Source organism: Rhinopithecus roxellana, chromosome 21 (assembly GCF_007565055.1).
Source record: "Rhinopithecus roxellana isolate Shanxi Qingling chromosome 21, ASM756505v1, whole genome shotgun sequence".
Classification (NCBI taxonomy): Eukaryota; Metazoa; Chordata; class Mammalia; order Primates; family Cercopithecidae; genus Rhinopithecus; species Rhinopithecus roxellana.
The window spans coordinates 63,053,729-63,073,129 of record NC_044569.1 but is presented as its reverse complement, the minus strand read 5'-3'; the positions used below and the strand labels follow the sequence as shown (position 1 = coordinate 63,073,129).

General features: G+C 41.8%; 1 protein-coding gene and 1 pseudogene across 13 annotated transcripts in view; one reads left to right on the top strand and one right to left on the bottom strand.

Moving 5' to 3' along the window:
* ZNF532 (zinc finger protein 532) overlaps window positions 1-19,401 on the bottom strand; it is a 129,764-nt gene that overhangs the window by 43,086 nt on the left and 67,277 nt on the right. For 11 of the 13 annotated variants that reach the window (XM_030926052.1, XM_030926053.1, XM_030926055.1 and 8 more), the window contains 2 exons: window positions 10,816-10,997; window positions 5,851-6,027 (listed from right to left, as the gene is read on the bottom strand). The exons of the other annotated variants lie outside the window; for them this stretch is intronic. In XM_030926052.1, coding sequence (XP_030781912.1) covers window positions 5,851-6,027; window positions 10,816-10,997 — 359 coding nt within the window. The remainder of the gene's footprint in view (window positions 1-5,850; window positions 6,028-10,815; window positions 10,998-19,401) is intronic. 13 annotated transcript variants of the gene reach the window in all.
* On the top strand, window positions 19,210-19,379 carry LOC115895590 (annotated as a pseudogene).

The window sequence follows — 19,401 nt, the reverse complement described above, 5'->3', positions numbered from 1 at the left end:
GGAGGCCGAGGCAGGCGGATCACGAGGTCAGGAGATCAAGACCATCCTGGCTAACATGGTGAAACCCCGTCTCTACTAAAAATACAAAAAAATTAGCCAGGCATGGTGGTGGGTGCCTATAGTCCCAGCTACTTGGTAGGCAGAGGCAGGAGAATGGCGTGAACCCGGAAGGCGGAGCTTGCAGTGAGCCAAGATCACGCCACTGCACTCCAGCCTGGGCGACAGAGCGAGACTCCACCTCAAAAACTCAATTTTCACATTTTGAGAAATCATTATTTCACAAGCAACGCCACAACTCATTTTATTCATGCTACTTTCCTTTGGGGAGGGATTCTATTGTTTGGATGTGCTGTCTTAATAAGAGAAAGTATAAAACAGGAGACCATCTATTTACATAGGCATCATTCTGAGGACGCTGAGGAGCCGGTTGTTGGTGTAATATTAGAATCCCTCCCAACAAAATACGAACAGATATAAAAGGGAAAACGGTGACTTTATAATGGAGAAACCGGGCAGACACTGCCTTGCCTTAATGATGAAGGGCAGCATCACCACTACCTTGTAAGATAGGTGGACATCGCTCTTGCCCCCAGAGTGATCCTTTGAGAAAAGCATGGCATCACGGGGGCAAGGCACTGCCGCCAAGAGCACATGCCCAAGTCCAGCAATGAGACCGCAGTGACAGGCCAAGTGAGGGTCAGCCACAGGACAGGCGTGGGTCCCCTTTTAGACGGCCAGACACATGAGAGTAGGGGACACTGAGCTACTGCTTCAGATGGAAGGACACTGATAAGGCAGCACAAGTAAATCCAAAATGTACACCCAGATAAGATCTCGGACCAGAGAGGAGAAAGACACGCCTAACAACTGGGAGGAATCTGGATGAAGTCAATGAACGGGACTGTATTATAATCAACAGATTTCCTGACTGGGGGCGCTGCATGGAGGTTATTTACACAAGTTCCTTTTGTGGAAGGGACCAGAACACACCAAAGTATTTACATCATGGTTCCCCTTTCCTCCTAAATACAAAGCAGGGAGGGAGACAGACCAATGATTGCAACGCTAACAACTGAGGAATCTGGGGGAAAAAGATGCACGCATTCTCTCCACGTTCTTCCAGCTTTTTTTGTAGGATAAAATCCATTAAAAACTGCAGTTGATTTTTTTTTTTGAAGTCCAAATATGACAAACCTCACAGACATGTCTTTTAGGAGCAGAATCTGAGGATGGAGCAAACTCTCCAACGAAAATGGAAAATCCCCAGGGAGACCAGCTGCCAGGCAGAGAGGAGGGGCGGTATTCAAGATAGAGAGACCAGTCTGCACAGAGGCAGGGGTCTACTGGGCACGGTTTGCTGGGAAACAGTGAGAATCCCAGTGTGGCTGGGCTCCCAGTGGTGTGGGAGTGGCCACAGAGGGTGCTTTAGAGTTGTGCAGGGCTTTGAAGGTCAAACCTGGAAGTCTGGACCTAATCCTAAATGCAAGACTGGATGAGTAACAGGGTGACTACATCACAACGAAGGCAGCAGGGGAGGGAGAAGAGGGAAGAGAGAGAGAGAGGAGGAGAGGGGGAAGGGGAAAGGAAGGAGAAAGAGAAAAGAATAAAAAGCTAAAACCAAATACCCATACTCAGTCAGGTCAAATTTACAGCAACAAACTCTCCAAAACACTTCAAACAGGCGTCACAACAAATAAATAAAAGACTCCAAGCTTTGAAATTGCTGCCATAAGCCTCCTACGTTACCATCAATTGAATCCAGCTAGGGGCAAAGCACCATCCTCCAAGTCATACACCTAATCCCCACGGCCCCGGTTAGGTAGATGACACTGCTGCCATTTCAGATGGGACACCAGTACTTAGTGAGACTAGATAATCTGCTTGGTGTTAAACAGATTTCAGGGTCAAGGTTCAAACTCAGCTTCCTCTGACTCCATACTCCTCTCTCATGCCTCTATTCTAATTTTGCATGTTTTACTTCTTAGGAACATGTTCAAAAACTCTGTCTCTTATACAGTTCTTATTTTTGAAGTTCTCATTTCTCCACTTACATACATTTAGAAATTGCCAATAAATGGAAGGCATAGCAAAATAAACTGCTGTTAATCAGCAGTCAAGGAAAAAATAGAAGCAGATACAAAACTTCATTACCATAAGATACAGGCCAGGCGCGGTGGCTCACACCTATAATCCCAGCACTTTGGGAGGCTGAGGCAGGTGGATCACAAGCTCAGGAGATCGAGACCATCCTGACCAACATGGTGAAACCTCATCTCTACTAAAAATACAAAAATTAGCTGGACGTGGTGGCACGTGCCTGTAATCCTAGCTACCCAGGAGGCTAAGGCAGGAGAATTGCTTGAACCAGGGAGTCGGAGATTGCAGCGAGCCAAGATTGCGCCACTGCACCACAGCCTGGCAACACAGCGAGACTCTATCTCAAAAAAAGAGATACAGTAATAGACATTCAAAATGATCCCAAATTATCCAGAAAAGATTAAGGGGTACTTGAAGTTTCCCTTTAAATAGCAGGGTACTATGCCTGCCCACACACTGGAAAACAAGAAACAAAGCGCTTACAACAGTACGCAGCACACAGTAAACACAGTAAATCAAAGAAAAATCGCGTGCCATGCTTTTTGAAGTGGGATGCTGGGACTATGGGACTTCACGGGTATATTTTCACACATCCATATGTCCTCTAAGAAAAACGGGTGAGAAGTTATTTTAACACTGATCATTTAAAAAATTAATGTAAATCATTTGCATAAATTTACGTCATTTGTATAACCACCTGTTAAACAAATACTGCTGGGGGATTTCAGTGCCTGAGCTGGGACTACTTAGTCATTTTGGACTAACGTAAACAGGATAGAGATGGATTTAATGCCAAAAGAAACCTTTGGGTCAAATGTAGGCCAAACAGCCACAGGATGAAAGCTTTTACCTTAGCTTTAATTGGAAAAGGGGGTGAGGGAGGGTTCTCTTGGGCACACTGCAGTACAGGCCTACTAGGCCCAACAGAGCTGGTAGCAGCAGCCCCCATTGCCGCAGCCAGGCTGCGGGTGAGGGCTCCAGGCAGCCAGACTAGCCCTCACACTGAATTCATGCGATTAACTTATCTTTCACTGGCTTTGGAGTTTTGTTAACCACTTCTATAAATTTGTTTCACTTTTATAATTTAAAATACAGTACCTATTTTAAGGAAAGAAGGAAGGAAGGAAGGAAGGGAGGGACGGAGGGAGGGACGGAGGGAGGGAGGGAGGGAGGGAGGGAGGGACCGGGCATGGTGGCTCACGCCTGTAATCCCACCATTTTGGGAGGCCGAGACAGGCGGATCATGAGGTCAGGAGTTCGAGACCATCCTGGCTAACACAGTGAAACCCCGTCTCTACTAAAAATACACAAAATTAGCCGGGCGAGGTGGCGGGCGCCTGTAGTCCCAGCTACTCAGGAGGCTGAGGCAGGAGAATGGCGTGAACCCGGGAGGGGGATCTTGCAGTGAGCTGAGATCGTGCCACTGCAGCACTCCGGCCTGGGCGACAGAGAGAGACTCCGAGAAGGAAGGAAGGAGGGAGGGAGGGAGGGAAAGAAGGAGAGAAGGAAGGAAAGAAGGAAAGAAAGAAACAGGAGAGGAGAGGAGGGGAGGGAAAAGAAAAGAGGAGAGGAAAGGGAAAGAGAAGGAAAGGAAAGGAAGAAAATAAATACTGGGGCGGGGTGCAGTGGCTTGCACCTGCAATCCCAGCACTTTGGGAGGACTGCTTGAGCCCAGGAGTTCAAGACAAGCCTGGGCAACATGGCAAGATCCCGTCTTTACAGGAAACTTAAAGCCAGGCGTGGTGGTGCGCGTGCACACCTGTGGTCCCAACTACTAGAAAGGCTGAGGCAGGAGGATCACCTGAGCCCAGGAGGTCGAGGCTGCAGTGAGGCATGATCGCACTCCAGCCTGGATTAGAAAGAGACTTCATCTCAAAAAAAAAGAGAGAGAGAGAGAGAAAAGAAAACACTGGAATAATTGCTTTCTATACAATAGCCAAATTTGAGGAATACGGTTTTAGCCTATTTTAATCATTTGCTTCCTTACATTCTGAGTAACAACTACTGTTCCAGATGTCACACACATTTCTGACAACCAAATTTTATTTATTTTAATAAAGAACCAAATAAAAACTACATTCACTCCAGGGGAAAGGCTGCATTAGTACCCAGAAGTCTAACTGTCCTGAAAACTGAAGACAGGAAAATTTACTAATCCCCATCTTCAGGGTCAAGACATCAAGCCATGTATGGATTCCTGCATTTGTAATGTGTTTCATTTTGGGATCACCCCACAAAGATCAGAATGTAGGTCCTATTAAAATAAAATTTAACTTCAACACAGTATTTTTTATATATATAAAAGAGTTACTTCTATAGTATTCAATCACATTTCCCCAAAACTAAATGTTTCAACAAAAGACAGGTGTGTGTGTGTGTGTGTGTGTGTGTGTGTGTGCGCGCGCGCGCGCGTATGTGTGTGTGGGTGTGTGTGTGTGTGTGTGTGCATGTGTAAAATATGGCATATCTGCATATCTTCCCCCAATACTTCCTTAATGAAGGAGTTATGGGCAAAAATACACCAACAGATTTGGACGGCAAATCTAGCTTCTTGTAATGATCAAACTCTATGTTGCCAAAACTAATCCAGGAATAAAATAAGCACAACCAGGAGCATTAATCCAGTGCTGTGTGCACAAGGAGGGAGTGAAGACACAAAGGAACGAACGAATGCTGACAGAGCCCTCCGTGCTCCAGACACAGGGACTATCGTGCTATACATTTTAAATACGTCATCTCTCTCACTGAAGCAGGACCCTCACTTCACAGGGGAGAAGATGGCGGCTGAGACAGTGCAGGCCCCAGGTCACCCAGCCAGTGGGTGGTAGGATTCCGACTGGCTCCAGTGCCTACACTCCCTCCTCTTTGCTAAGCTGCCCCTACTGCAGGCAGCCAGCCCCTGTTTGCCAAAGAACCACTTCATTCTTAAAGACTCCACAAAGCAAAAATCAATCAAATTAAGAGCAAGATTAGGGCAACAAAAAATTTACTAATCAGGGACTTATACTGGCTATGAAGTTAAATTCAGTAACCAGTGTCTTAAGTTGCCTTCATCTTAAAAATGTTACTTTTTAAGCAAAAGTGTACCCTACAAAAAAGGAACTATGGAAAAATTTAAAGATGACAGGGTTTCTAAAAAATAGTTTTCCTAGGAGTTGTTAAATATCATCTTCAGAGGCTGGGCACGGTGTCTCACGCCTGTAATCCTAGCACTTTGGGAGGCTGAGGCGGGGGGATCACGAGATCAGGATATCAAGACCATCCTGGCTAACACAATGAAACCCCGTCTCTACTAACTATACAAAAAATTAGCTGGGTGTGGTGGCATGCACCTGCAGTCCCAGCTACTCAGAAGGCTGAGGCAGGAGAATCGCTTGAACCCAGGAGACGGAGGTTGCAGTGAGCCGAGATCGCACCACTGCACTCCAGCCTGGGCAACAGAGCAAGACTCTGTCTCAAAAAAAAAAAAAAAAATTTCATCTTAAGAAAAAAATATATAAATATTCACTTGCTGAGCAAAACTTCGTGACAAGAGCATAAATAATAGGTAACATTTTTGGACAATGTCTTTACCTGGAAAGAATAGAAAGATCTGGATGAGCTTTGAGCTATATTTCGTAAAGCATCAAAATTGGCATAGCTGCGTAATTTTTCAGATCTTGGTAAATGTTATTCAATAGAACGACTACTACACCTCGCCTCTAAATTACTAATAAAGCAGTGGAGTAAAAATCGAAAGTCGGTATGACTTACTTTGGTTCTCCTATCTTGATGCCAGGATGCTGTGTGTAGGCGTGGGAATGTGTGCTTGGGGCAGACTTAAACGCCATTGGACAAATAGGACACTTGTAGAAGACTTCACAGTGAGAACCTTGAATGTGAGACTTCAGAGCAGCCACATCAGAGTACACAACATTGCAATGCACACATCTGTTAGAAAAATAAACACATGGTCATTAGCACAAGACCATCACACACGTGTAACTGCAAAAACTGGGTGAGATGAACACACTTTCATAGCCCTTTTAGGCTTTTAATGGCCCTTTGGAAGTATATTTTAGTTTTTTTCCTATTACAAACCAACTTAATTTTTTATGCTTTTTGTGGGATTTTTTTTTTTTTTTTTTTTTTTTTTTTTGAGACAAGGTCTCGCTCTGTCGCCCAGGCTGGAGTGCAGTGGTGTGATCCCGGCTCATTGCAACTTTCACCTCCCAGGTTCAAGCAATTTTCGTGCCTCAGCCTCCCAAGTAGCTGGGATCACAAGTGTGCACCACCATGCCCAACTAATTTTTGTATTTTTAGTAGAAATGGGGTTTCGCCATGTTGGCCAAGCTGGTCTCAAACTCCTAGCCTCAAGTAATTCACCCACCTCAACTTCCCAAAATGCTGGGATGATAGGTGTAAACCACCATGCCCAGCCTATTTTTATATGTTTAAGAGAAAAGATCATGAAGAAGAAAAATAAAACTAAAATGGTCTATTTTTGGAGCATCTTTAACATTTTTAAGAATGGATGTCAAGTCTCCAGACTACTGTCTTTGGAGAGGCCTCCATATGCTGGATGCTGGCACCTGGGCTCTGAGTTTCCTACCCATCCCCAGGACCTAAATGGCATTTCTAATGGAAGAAATCTTCAGTGTCTAAACCTACATGCCATGAACAGAGGGGCAGAGAAGAACAAAGAAGTTCTGGTTCCAAGGCCTTGGCCCACTGTTTCCTGGTACACACTGATGTGGTCAATGTATGCAGGGTTCATGGTGGTCCACAGGACAGAGAAGGTCAACCACCTAGGTGTTCTGTCTCCTAGAAAATACATTTAAGTACACTTGCATTTGTTTAAGAAATTGCATGAATTATAAACCTCTGAAAATTCAGCATCTCTTTAAAAAAAAATTGTCTCTTTAGCTCATCTCCTTACTTTCTAATAATCTCACAATTAGCTAATTACTTGCTCAAATATAATCCAACGAAGACAAACTTTAAAACTAAAATACATTTCTCCTCTATCTCATCTTTTTCACACAAAGACTCTAAGCAACACTTATAACACCTCCACTTGATGACCAAGTCTTCCTTGTACACACCTGAAAACTATTTAAGAGTGGTCTCTCTGCAGGTACAAAAGTCTCCAGAAATATACCTCTAATACAACTGAACATATGTGCTCCTGGATGTAAGCTACCCGGGGAAGAAAGACTGCGGACAGGGCCTGGTTTCCAGGGGGACGTATCCAAAGACGTCTATGACAATCTAAGATGCTTCTATTCTTAGAACCTCCCTTCTGAATCATGGAGATGCTTCCAAAGTTACATAGGAGTGGCATGTTCTGGATTGCATGCATTCTATTTAGGCTTTGCAAGCATTCTGTTAAAAATCATAACTAATGCATTAGCATTTCCAGTGACTTAAGGCATTATGTTCAGCAACAGCTATGTTAAAACACTAAATAACAATAGGAGAATAAAAGGAAAGCCTCTCTAGCCTATCTACTTGAACTGGTACTTCAGGCAACAGAGCCACCCAAGCATACTGAAACCATTTTGGGTTAACTTACTGGGTTGTCTTGAACAGGTTAATGCTCCTCTCTGGGCCAGTTACTCATTTGTAAAATGAGAAGAGATAAAATAGATCATTTTTAGTTCTTCCCAAACCTAGAAGCCTACAACTCCCATGAAAGAGGAAGATTATGTAAAACAAAAGTAGATGAGTAATTAATGAAACTGAAGGACCCACCACACCATAAACTATAAACAGAAGATTTTCCCATGAAGGATAGAAAGATGGTGTTCAAAGGGCAAAAGACCCAGGAAGGACAAAAAGGAATGCAGAGAAAAGCAATAATAACCTAAAGTCACTTGGAGTGAGAAGAAGGTTTAATGTACAGCAAATAAAAAGGAAGTATCTAAAATAAAGATGGAATTTTTTGAAGCAAAAGGAAGTGGCTGTGACTCAACCCAGAGAATGCCATGGAGGCCAAGGGAAACCCTCTTTAATGTAAGAAACGAAAGCAGGGTATTTTAAAAAGTCATACAACATCTGCCTACAGGAAGAAGAGGAGTTTCAGGGGGCAACAGAGGCCAATGGGGGATGTAAATAAGACAAAGAAAGGCAGACTTCGAACGGCTCATACAGTATCTTAATGCTATCAAAAATCCTGTCTACTAAGAAATACGTAATATCCTGAAGTCCTGTTCTGGATAGCAATAAACTTTATTTATTTTTTGAATTAAAAAAAAGTTTACAGTATAAAAACCATTCCCCTTTCTAGATACAGAGTCCAGTGTATCACGAGGCAGGAAAATTCAGAAAAAATATTTGACTTTTACCAATATATTACTTTTACCAAGTTAACCAGGAGCCAGGGATGACCCATCAATATTTGGGAGATGTAATATGAGCAGGAGGAGAGACAGCAAGGCACACCGCACCAAGACGAGACAAAGTGAGGCGTGGGAACCATGCTGCCACATTAGACTCCTCTGGCTAAAGAAAAGACATATTGAAAATGAGTAACTATAAAGCCAAAGGGAGCAAAAAACATGACAAGGCCACAGGGGTACTAAGCCCCACTTAAACATGAACATGGACCATTATATGAAGCAGCAGAGGAAAACAATTACGGTTAAAAATGTTCCTCTTTTCTAAAGGAGCAGTCAATATGAACTAAACTTCACAACACATTTTCACCAGCCCCATATAGCCTCAAGTCCAGGGAGAAAAAAAATCCACACTGAACACAAAATTTTTGGTTAACAACTTGAAATATGCAATTCAAAATACCAAATTTGAACAACTCTGTGAGTAGGGCAAAAGAACAGAAGAGCAAGGATGGTCTTTTCCCAAGTGAGCTGATTACCTTCAGCCTGCATGTGGAGCTTCTGTTTTAATTCAGGAAAGACAGCAGCAATAGCTAAAATTGCAGAAGTCATACTTCTTTTAATCATACCAACCTAAGTTTACTTTCATTATATTAGAAAAACTAAACATTTGAGAAAAATTGGACATCAGTGCAAAGAAGAGCACTTGGGAAGTGCTACAGAGCTGCTTTCTATTATTAAACGCAGAATCCATTAATAATAGTTTCAAAACGTGATGGCAAGAACGAAAGTATTATTCTGCATGGACTTTGCAGATCTGGGGCACCTTTGATTATCCTGTTTTACTCAGTAACATCCCCGTGGAGCTGGAGGCAGACAGTGTACCAATTTTACAGACAGAGGCACCACAGAACAGAGAGAATATGTGAATTACCACATAATTAGTTACTGGCAGAAGTGATGCAAGAAAATTGGTTTCTTGATTTCCAAGCCAAAGGTTTCCACCAGGCTAGATCTCAATTCATAAAACACTTGTGCATTACAGGTTTGGAGGCATGAGATAAAATGTGAAGTTAGTCTCATAGCTTAGTGTTATTAATGGAAAACTGGGCAGAACCACCTAGGAATTGATGATACCATAACCTAAACTTAAATAAAACCATCAAATCACGCTAACTGGACTTCATTTTTATTAAACATAACTTATTACAGGTAAAAAAAAAAAATCATTGCATATTAACAATCTAACAAAGGTACCAGGTAAGCAAATACGTAATGTTGAGATAAACATATAGTACAGTAATACCTCTATTAACAAAGACACTGTGTATCAATGGACATGTTTTCTGGTGGAATCTTCTTAGTGAAAATATAAAAGGCACCAGAAGGTCATAAGATGGAGAAAAAAGTTCAAATGTATCATCATTCAACACTAGCTAACATTAGATTTGCCAGATGTTGTACAATGCACATCTGAGAATCCTGGGGGGCAGTAAAAGGGACCACAGTGAAGATACACAGAAGAGACAAGGGGGGAATGAGCGAACTCGAATGGGGAGAGGGAGGAGGAGGAAGGGGAGAAGAGGGAGGAAGGGGAGGAGAAGGGAGGAGTAAATGGGGAGGAGGGAGAAGGGGAGAGGGAGGAGGAGGCGTGGGGAGGGAGAAGGAGGAGGAGGGAGAAGGAGGAGGAGGGAGAGGGAGGAGGAGGAAGGGGGAGGAGGGGGAGGAGAGAAGACAGGGGAGTGAAGGGGGAGAGGGAGGAGGAGGAAAGGGGAGGAGGGAGAGGAGAGGAGAAGACAGGTGAGAGAAGGGGGAGAGGGAGGAGGAGGAAGGGAGGAGGGAGAGGAGGAGGGGGAGGAGGAGAGGGAAGGAGGAGAGGGGAGGAAGAGAGGGGAGGAGGAGAGGGGAGGAGGAGTGGGGAAGAAGAGGAAGTTATTTGGAGTGCAAGGCTGGGACATACACCCCATCCTTCAACGTGGACAAAATAAAAGTAAAAGACCATCGCACTATTTCTGTTTTCATGAGAAGGGGAAATATTAAGAGGTACAGAATGTATAGTTTTCTTGCAGGGGTTAAAATGCAAAGAGTATGATAGCAAAAGTCTGCTAAAACCGGTAGAGACACAAAAAAAGCTGACAGTCAAAGTCACACCTGCACACATGCAAGACTGTGCCTAAAAGGACAGGCCCCATGACCCTCCGATTTGTGAGGACCAGCAGGGCCGACATTCCATTAGGAAGATTCAAACAGATGGACTCTACAAACGAGCTAGGTTCCCAGAGGATCTGTTAATCGAGGTATCACTGTATGACCCAGAAAACGGTGTGTGCAGACCACTCAAAATGCTGTGCGGTTGTAAGTAAACGAGTTTTACTTGCACATAAGTGAATGATATACTGACCGAAAACCAACTCTCCTCGTGTAGTGCAGACAGTTCTTGGTGACGTGGGTCTGGAAGTGCACCGACCTGCAGATGGCCCCGCACTCAGGGCAGGTGTAGGGAGATTTGTGCTGATGGATTCTCTGGTGTGATGCATAACTGCACTGGTTAGGAAGCAGCATCTGGCAGATAGTGCAAGTCTTCTAAACAAACCAAAGGGGGAAACAGGGTTGGTCCTACTAAGTACTTTCTAATATGCAAAGAACCGTGGTTAAACCTCCAGATAATTATACATCCTTCATTTCAAACACTACAGTAATTGACTCTAAGCCCAAGGGAAAAGCCAACTTGAAAGTTACATGTCCTGCGTACAATTCTTTATCCTGTAAAATCACAGTATGTGCTATGTAGTCAGGCTCATCTCAAAGTATGAGCTAAAAACATCCGTTTTAGCAGAGTTCCAATTCCGTTACTTTTGCATTTTGCTTAGGGCAAAGAAGAGAGGTATTCTTACAAATTTATGTGAGCAAACAATTTTAATACATAGTAACAAGTTTATAGGCATATGTATCTTGACAGTAGTCACAGTCCTCACAATTCATAAAAAGCTTTCTCCAAAATAATAAAAATTAATTAGAAGCTAATCCAATTGTTCCCCGACCAGTTATTTGAAATCTGAAATACAGGAATGCAAAAGAATGGCTACAGCAATTATTTGTTCTTTTTGCACTTAAATTGGCCTTTAAATGGATGACCTGGCCGTGATATAATTTATAATGAAAACCAAGGAACTCAAGTTCAAGTATATAAATTTAGACATTAAATTAAAATTTTATAGAGCTTAAAATCTGATTATGTATAAAATAAAATTAAAGGTGAAATCCTCTTTGGAAAAAGCTCTATATCATTAACTATCCAGGAAAACCCAAAACACTATTTTTCATCCTCTTGGATATAGGCACTAAACAATGGTATATTTTTAAAAACACAAAACCAAAAAAAACTTAAAGTAAACATAAACTGAGGACTTATTACTTCTACCCCAAAAATAAACGTCACATAGCATATGACATAAACTGTGTTTAAATACTTTCAGAAAATTCATGCAAACACAAATTATCTACCATCTTCTAAAATGTACAATTTGTATTAAAGCCAAAGAAAGCCTCAAAATATAGATTCTTGCTAAGATTTAAAGCATTTGTTTATATTGACAACAGTTAAGAAATTTTAAAACGACTTTTTTAATTCTTCTAGTTTTTGAAGCACGCCCAAAAATTAAGGTTTAAACTTCCAAGTGACTTAGACTAAGAAAAATAGGAAACTCACTTGAAAATTCTTTCTTGATTTTCTCCTGAAAGCACTAAAATAACAATTTTATCCCATAAAATGTTTATTATAATCACAAAATAAGAACATTACAGGTAGCTTTGATGAAGTTAGCATCATTAAAAAAACAGCACTCCTTTTCTCGTAACACATATTTCAAAGGTTAAAACAAGCCACAGCAAGGAAAACCAGTCAACAGATTCATTAATAACAGATCCTGTTAACATCTACATTACCACAGGTAATCATTTGTTTCTGTGAACTCAAGTCTTCTATCTACCTTCACACAGTCCCAGGCAGGGAATTATGATGTCTGAACTTCCACAGGCAACTTAAAATGTCTTGCACTTACTTGGGAATACAGTTAGCATTTTCTATACTAAAAGAAGTCAAAAAACATTATATATATACACACACACACACATTTATATACATACATATATATACACACACACATGCATGTGTGTATATATATGTTATATTAAAATATATAGATTGGTCCCATCCTACCATGAGTCAAATGGTAAGATTAAGCTAGGTATTTTAAATACATTAAGTAAATTGAAGTACATCATCTCATTTAATTCTCATAACCTATGAAGCAGATAACATCTCCATTTTACAGATAAGGAAATGAGGCTCAGTAAAGTTAAGTAACTCGCCCAAGGCTCCAAACCTATTAAGTGGAAGAACCAGGATTTGAACTGGAGTCTAGGAGTGGGGTGGGGATATAATGAATGAATAAACAAAAACACACAGGGAAAACCATTAGCAAATATACCAAGAGTGCCCACAGTATGTCAGTGTCGACGTCAGTCCCCCTCCCCTGCTGCTTCTCTTTTATCTAAAGTAATGTGATTGTACTACTTTTAGAATGATAGAAAATGGAAAGAAAATCTAAAAAGCAGACAGTGTTCCCTGAAAAAAATTTTCACATTTTCATCAAGATACACTACAAATGGTTATCCTTCACAATACATATAAGATGCACAAGGAATTACTTAAATTCATTGGAATGTATCATCATCATGTCTCCCCACCCAACTGTAGGACTCTGCACTCACTCGTTCCCATCAGCTCAGGCTCCTCACCCACTTTCGATACAGAAGCACAAGGAGAAAGAGGGAGTCATAGGGACTACAGCCTCAAATCAAAATGCTTTCATACTTTGCAATTCCTGAAGTGGGAGAAAATGGTCACTGAGGAGTCGCGCTGGACACTAGGGACCTTGCCTTTAGTTTCTGTAGATGCATGCATATCTACATACAGACGCTTAGTTACTCCCGCATTTCTGTCTTTATTTACCTGCCTCCTCTACTCCTTGACTCCATTCTGTTTGGGTTTTGTTTTTGTTCTTGTTTTGAGATAGGCTCTCACTTTGTTGCCCAGGTTGGAGTACAGTGGCATGATCACAGCTCACTGCAGATTCCACCTCCTGGCCTCAAGTGATCCTCACTCCTCAGCCTCCCCAGTAGCTGAGACCACAGGCACACGCCACCACACTCAGTCAATGTTCGTATTTTTTTTGCACAGACAGGGTCTCACCATATAGTCCAGGCTGGTCTCAAACTCCTGGCCACAAGCAATCCTCCTGCCTCAGCCTCTCAAAGTGCTGGGACTACAGGTATGAGCCACCATGCCGGCTCCATTCCATTTTGAGGAAAAAAACAAGCTATTTTGGTTGGAGACATCCTCCTCCTTGATGCTTGCATGGTATCAATAGTTTTAAACTCATATGACATCATTTGCTTAACTGTATTCCCTCAAGTTGTATTCACTGTTCCTGTTATAGAAAACTTGTCATCCCTGCTTCCCATGATAGTGGTGATGCATTTTCACAGCACAAAGGAGTATCTTCCATTAGCTTTTCTGGAATGCTTTGAATTCATGAAAATGATGAACATCCTCTGGGTTTGGGGGGATGTATTTCAGCATGAGGGCAGACAAGGATTTCTTTGGGGCCTGTAATGACTGACTTTCCTTACTTTTTTTAATCAAGTAAATTAAAATATATCTTAAAATTCTAACACTCTACTATACAAGCTGAAGCTACTTAGTAGAGGATAAAGCAGTTGAATGTGACGGTAACTGCCTTTTCAATAGAAGAAAGCATAAGAAAGGGCACCTAAGTGGTTTTATGTGTCTCTTGACATTTTACTTATGTCATCTAAAAATGGATAAATGTTTTCAGTACTTAGGTAATAAACAGTTCATTTCTATTCTACGGCAGACTTATGTGCTCGGTTGAACTGTTACTTTTTAAAGTAAACATTACTTTTCAACAGTCAGGTAATACTAGAAAGCTATAGGAAAATAAAGCTGAAAAGTACCCACATTCCACGCTTTGCAATTACAACGGACTCTGTGTATCCTGAGGTTCTGCATCTATGTATTCAGTCCACCATAGATCAAAAATATTTGGGAAAAAAATAAAAAATAACAATACAACAGTAAAAAATACAGTATAACAACTATTTACATAGTATTTACACTATTAGATATTATAAGTAATCTTGAGATGATTTAAAGGACACAGGCAGATGTGCTTAGGTTCTATGCAAATACTGTGTCATTTTATAACAGGGGCTTGAGCATTCTCAGATGTTGGTATCTGAAAGGGGTCCTAGAAACAACACCTGAGGAAACTAAGAGATGACTGTACTCATTTTTTTTTAAGAGACAGAGTCTCACTCTGTCGCTTAGGCTGGAGTGCAACAGCACGATCTCAGTTCACTGCAACCTCTGCCTCCCAGGTTCAAGCAATTTTCCTGCCTCAGCCTTCCAAGTAGCTGGGACTACAGGCACACACTGTCACACCCAGCTAATTTTTTTGCATTTTAGTAGAGACAGGGTTTCACCATGTTGCCCAGGCTGATCTCGAACTCCTGAGCTCAGGTGATCCGCCCACTTCGGCCTCCCAAAGTGCTAGGATTAGAGGCACCAGCCACTGCACCCGGCTGACTGCACTCTTATTGAGCCTTTGCTATCCAATCCTGGCACTGAAATCGATCAATGGCATGCAAATGCAGGCTACAGGGAAGGGGGAGCCTGGTACATTCTGGCCAGTTAAGGAATCAGAGAGTGTTCAAGCTTGACATCCTCTTTCTATAGATGAGGAATTAGCTGAGTAATAAGAAAAATAATTCTACGTGTTTTTGCTCATATTTTAGGCAGAAAACAGCCTGGGAGAGGTACATGAGAAACAGTGAGAGAGGCTAGAGAAATTAAGTATGGCTGTATACTTATGCTTAAATTTCAAACAGACCAAAAGCCTACACTAACATGAAACACTGCAGCTAAAGGCAGAAACAATGCCAGCTTAACAGTCAGCCCAGATGCTAAGTAAATTACTCTCACCTCATTAAAAGCAGTTCCATAATCTTCTGTCTACAGTATAATTATCCAAAAATAATAAAGTATACCAGTTTGTTTTGTGGCTTTCACTTTTGTCCAATTTCAGACTGAGAACACAAAGAAAGCATTTCATTTCAGATCTCACTTAAATGGAAGTCATACCAGGCAAACACAGCAGAGCTGGCTCTGTATGCCCTTCACTCACAGAGCTAGACGGCTGTGCTGGTTTTGTCCTCAAATCATTCTGCTACACAAAAAATCCCTAACAAGAGTTGACAGTTAAATGAACAAATTTACAGAAAGCTATATGGCCAACACATATCATCTACTTAGATGCTTATTACCGAAGAATATGGGTAAATTAAAAGTTGATAACACTAAAATATAAACTAGGACAGGACTAGTCGTGACCAAAATTTAAATTAAACACTTAGAAGAGCAGGACCAAAAACCAAGGGTCACGAGTCTTCACTAATAAGGGTATTTTGGGAGACGGAGGAAGGGAGGAATTCAGGTGAGCCCCCTGGTTTCCAGAGGAAGCTGTGTGAGCAGAGCGGATCTAGAAATGAGAACCAGCAGAGGCTGCTCCCGGGAATACAGTTAGTATGTTGTATTAATGATGCCCAGAAAGTTCCCGAAACTAAAGTGAACCAGCAATTCCCGAAAACAAGGACCACTGCAAATGTCACCTTTATCCACACTCCGGAAGGTGACTTGGAAGTAACCCCAAGAATCCATCCTTACGTGATTCCTATGGTCCCTCCGGCTGTAAGAGCCTATGCTTCGACATCTTAGACAAGCAGAAAGAATGAACCAGCAATACAGAAACTTTGCCTTGAGTCCCAGCTCTGCCACCAGTTGGGCATTTGCTTTTTTCAATTGTAAAATAAAAGGGCTGGTCAAAAGACCTATAGCATTCTGTGATTCTACAGCTGATACAAATTCCACAAGAAGAAAACAGGTTTTTAAAATTAAGGGGTTACAGAAAGCATTTCCAGGCTGTAGTTGGTTAAATTTAGACATGGTTTTAAGAGGAGTTGAAGCAATGACATCCCAACACATTAAATTGATATTTATCAATTATTCAAACGACAGTCCTCAGCTCTTAAATACTTTATAGAGAAGAGGAAAGCTCCTCTGGTCTCTCGCCCACTCCCTTTTCTCAACGTACCCCAAAGCAGGGATTATTAAGCAGATAGATCAGAATACAAACCCCTAACTGGGGCAGATTTAATGGCTAAAGAGTCAACTGCTCAGAACTCTGTTCTTATTGTACTGCTTGATTCCATGCTCCCTGGAAGGTAGTGATCCCCGCAAAGGTCCTCAGCCTTCTGGCTCTCTCCCTCTGCCACCGCCTCCTCCAAGGGGTAAGCAGATGCATGCAGGCAGTCTAACCTCAGCCTAGCAGGCTTTCGGTTCCTGGTCCAGATCATGTACCAGAGTGTGATCAAATCCCAAGACAGCTTTGGGAACGTATGGCAAAGAGAGCCTCAAGTTAAAACCATATATTCCAACACAGCTCTTACCGGCGACCTGCTCTTGGGGGTCACTGAGCACAGGCCAGTTAATAAGGAAGCAGTGCTTTTGAGTCTCTCTGGCAATTGTTAGTTCTGCATAGATTGTCTACGGAACACTCGGAGGAGGAGCAGCAACTGGCAAGGAGAATGCACCAAATGCCACCCAAACCTTCCTTTAACCCATGGCATACTGGCAGTCTCAGAAGGCTAAAGGCATGCGTAAGGGGAGATGCTGAGAGGCATAGGAGGAACAGCCCCAGCTGGTGCTCACAGGCAGACAGACCCTTTGCTGGGTGCAGAGAAGCACCCTGGAGAAACTGAGACAGGCTCTGTTCAAAACATAAACGGAGGTCAAAATACAAAATGATACCAAGGAAAAAATAAAATATAAAAGGAAAGATTAAAAAAGGGGATAGTGACTGAGCTAAATCAAGAAAAGTGTGTTCTTAAGAGAAAGGCTGAGGTCTTAAAAGAGGCTCAGCTCACCAGATGTGAAAGGAAAAAGAAGCAATTCTCACTCCTAACTGCTTTTAAAGACCGGGCTAAGAAAGGAAATTTACACTGGGCGGAGAAAATGTCTTCAATTCAGAGACAACAGAAATCCCAGGAAGTCAAATGGAAAGTCACCCTCCCAGGAAGCCTAATTGCAAAAACAACTGAGATTGGGGTCTGAAAGTCTCTGGCAGAGCACAATAATGCAATTACAGAATCTCTCCTTGAAGACAGGACAGCTACATTAGGATCTTTTTTAAAAAATGGAGTAAAACGTCCACTTTCAGGAAAATGGAATAAAAGTCACTTTCCCTATTCTTCCCATTAAGTACAACTCAAAACCCTGAACATTATATATAAAATAAACGTAAAAGGACTCTGAAAGGTGGAGTGAAAGATTAGCTAGGGACCTCAAGACCCTACGAATGACAGAGCAGTCAGTTCCCTAGGTTTCTCTTTGCCTCATATGTCCCAGATTTGGAGCTGAAGAAGCTAGCAACCCAAAATGCCAATGGGTAGAGACAAAAAAAATAGCCCCAAGAAAAGCCTGTGCTCTGTAGCCGATGACCAAGAAAGGGGTGCCTAGGAAAACAGAAAACTTTTAAATGAAGACTGCTCTCCTCCAGCCAAATCCTACAGAGAACACTGTGGCCCCACCCTAATCTGTGCCAAGTTGAGGTGGAGTCAAGACTTCAACCCTCCTGAGACTCTAACAAGCTGTCTGTTCCAACGCCCCTACCCAGATGGTGGGTGTCAGAGAAGGCCAGTAGTGAAGGGGAATTTTCATCTCTGCCAATTCCCCCACCACCAGCCCAGCAGGTATTTTTTTTTTTAAACCCTAAAAAAGAAATCTCCAGGTCCAGATGGTTTCACTGGAGAATTCTACCAAACAAAGAATTCTACCAAACAAAGAAAAACTAACACCAATTATACACACTCTCTTCCAGAAAAATTGAAGAGGGAATACTTCCCAATTCTTTAAAAAGTGAGTATCAACCTATCTCAAACCGGACAAGAACAGAACAAAAAGGAAATCTACATGCATATAGATGCAGAACTTCTTAACAAAATAGCAGCAATTATAATTCAAAATAAATAAAAAGAAATATGCAGCTTGACCAAGTGGGATTCATTTCAGAAATGCAAGGCTATTTTGATATCTGAAAAATCAATATAATCTACCCAAAAAAACCTTGAAACCAATAACTGAGTTCAACAGAGTCAAAGGATACACAATATATAAAAATTATTTGTCTCTATATATATTAGTGATGAATATGTCCTCACCAAAAAAATATGATACCACTTATGATTGTTTGAAAAAATAAATCTAACAAAACATGCACAGGACTTATATGATGAAAACTACAAGGCTGGCGCAGCGGCTCACGCCTGTAATCCCTGCACTTGGGGAGGCTGAGGGGGGCGAATCACCTGAGGTCAGGAGTTCGAGATCAGCCTGACCAACATGGAGAAACCCCGTCTCAACCCCGTCTCTACTAAAAGTACAAAATTAGCCGGGCATGGTGGCACATGCCTGTAATCCCAGCTACTTGGGAGGCTAAGGCAGGATAATCGCTTGAACCCGGGAGACGGAGGTTGCCGTGAGCTGAGTTTGCGCCACTGCACTCCAGCCTGAGCAACAAGAGTGAAACGCCATCTCAAAAAAAAAAAAGAAAAGAAAACTACAAAACAAAGAATCAAAGATATAAATAAATGAAGAATCACTTCTCGGCCTTTTGGCTAAGAACAAGTATAGTATCTGTTCTTATCAGTATAAATAAATGAAGAATCTGTGCTCATGTTTATGGACTGAAAGGCTCAATATAGTAAAGATGTCAATTCTCCCCCAAACTGATATGTAGGTTTAATGCAATTCCTATCAAAATCCCAGCAAGTTGTTTTACAGAAATAG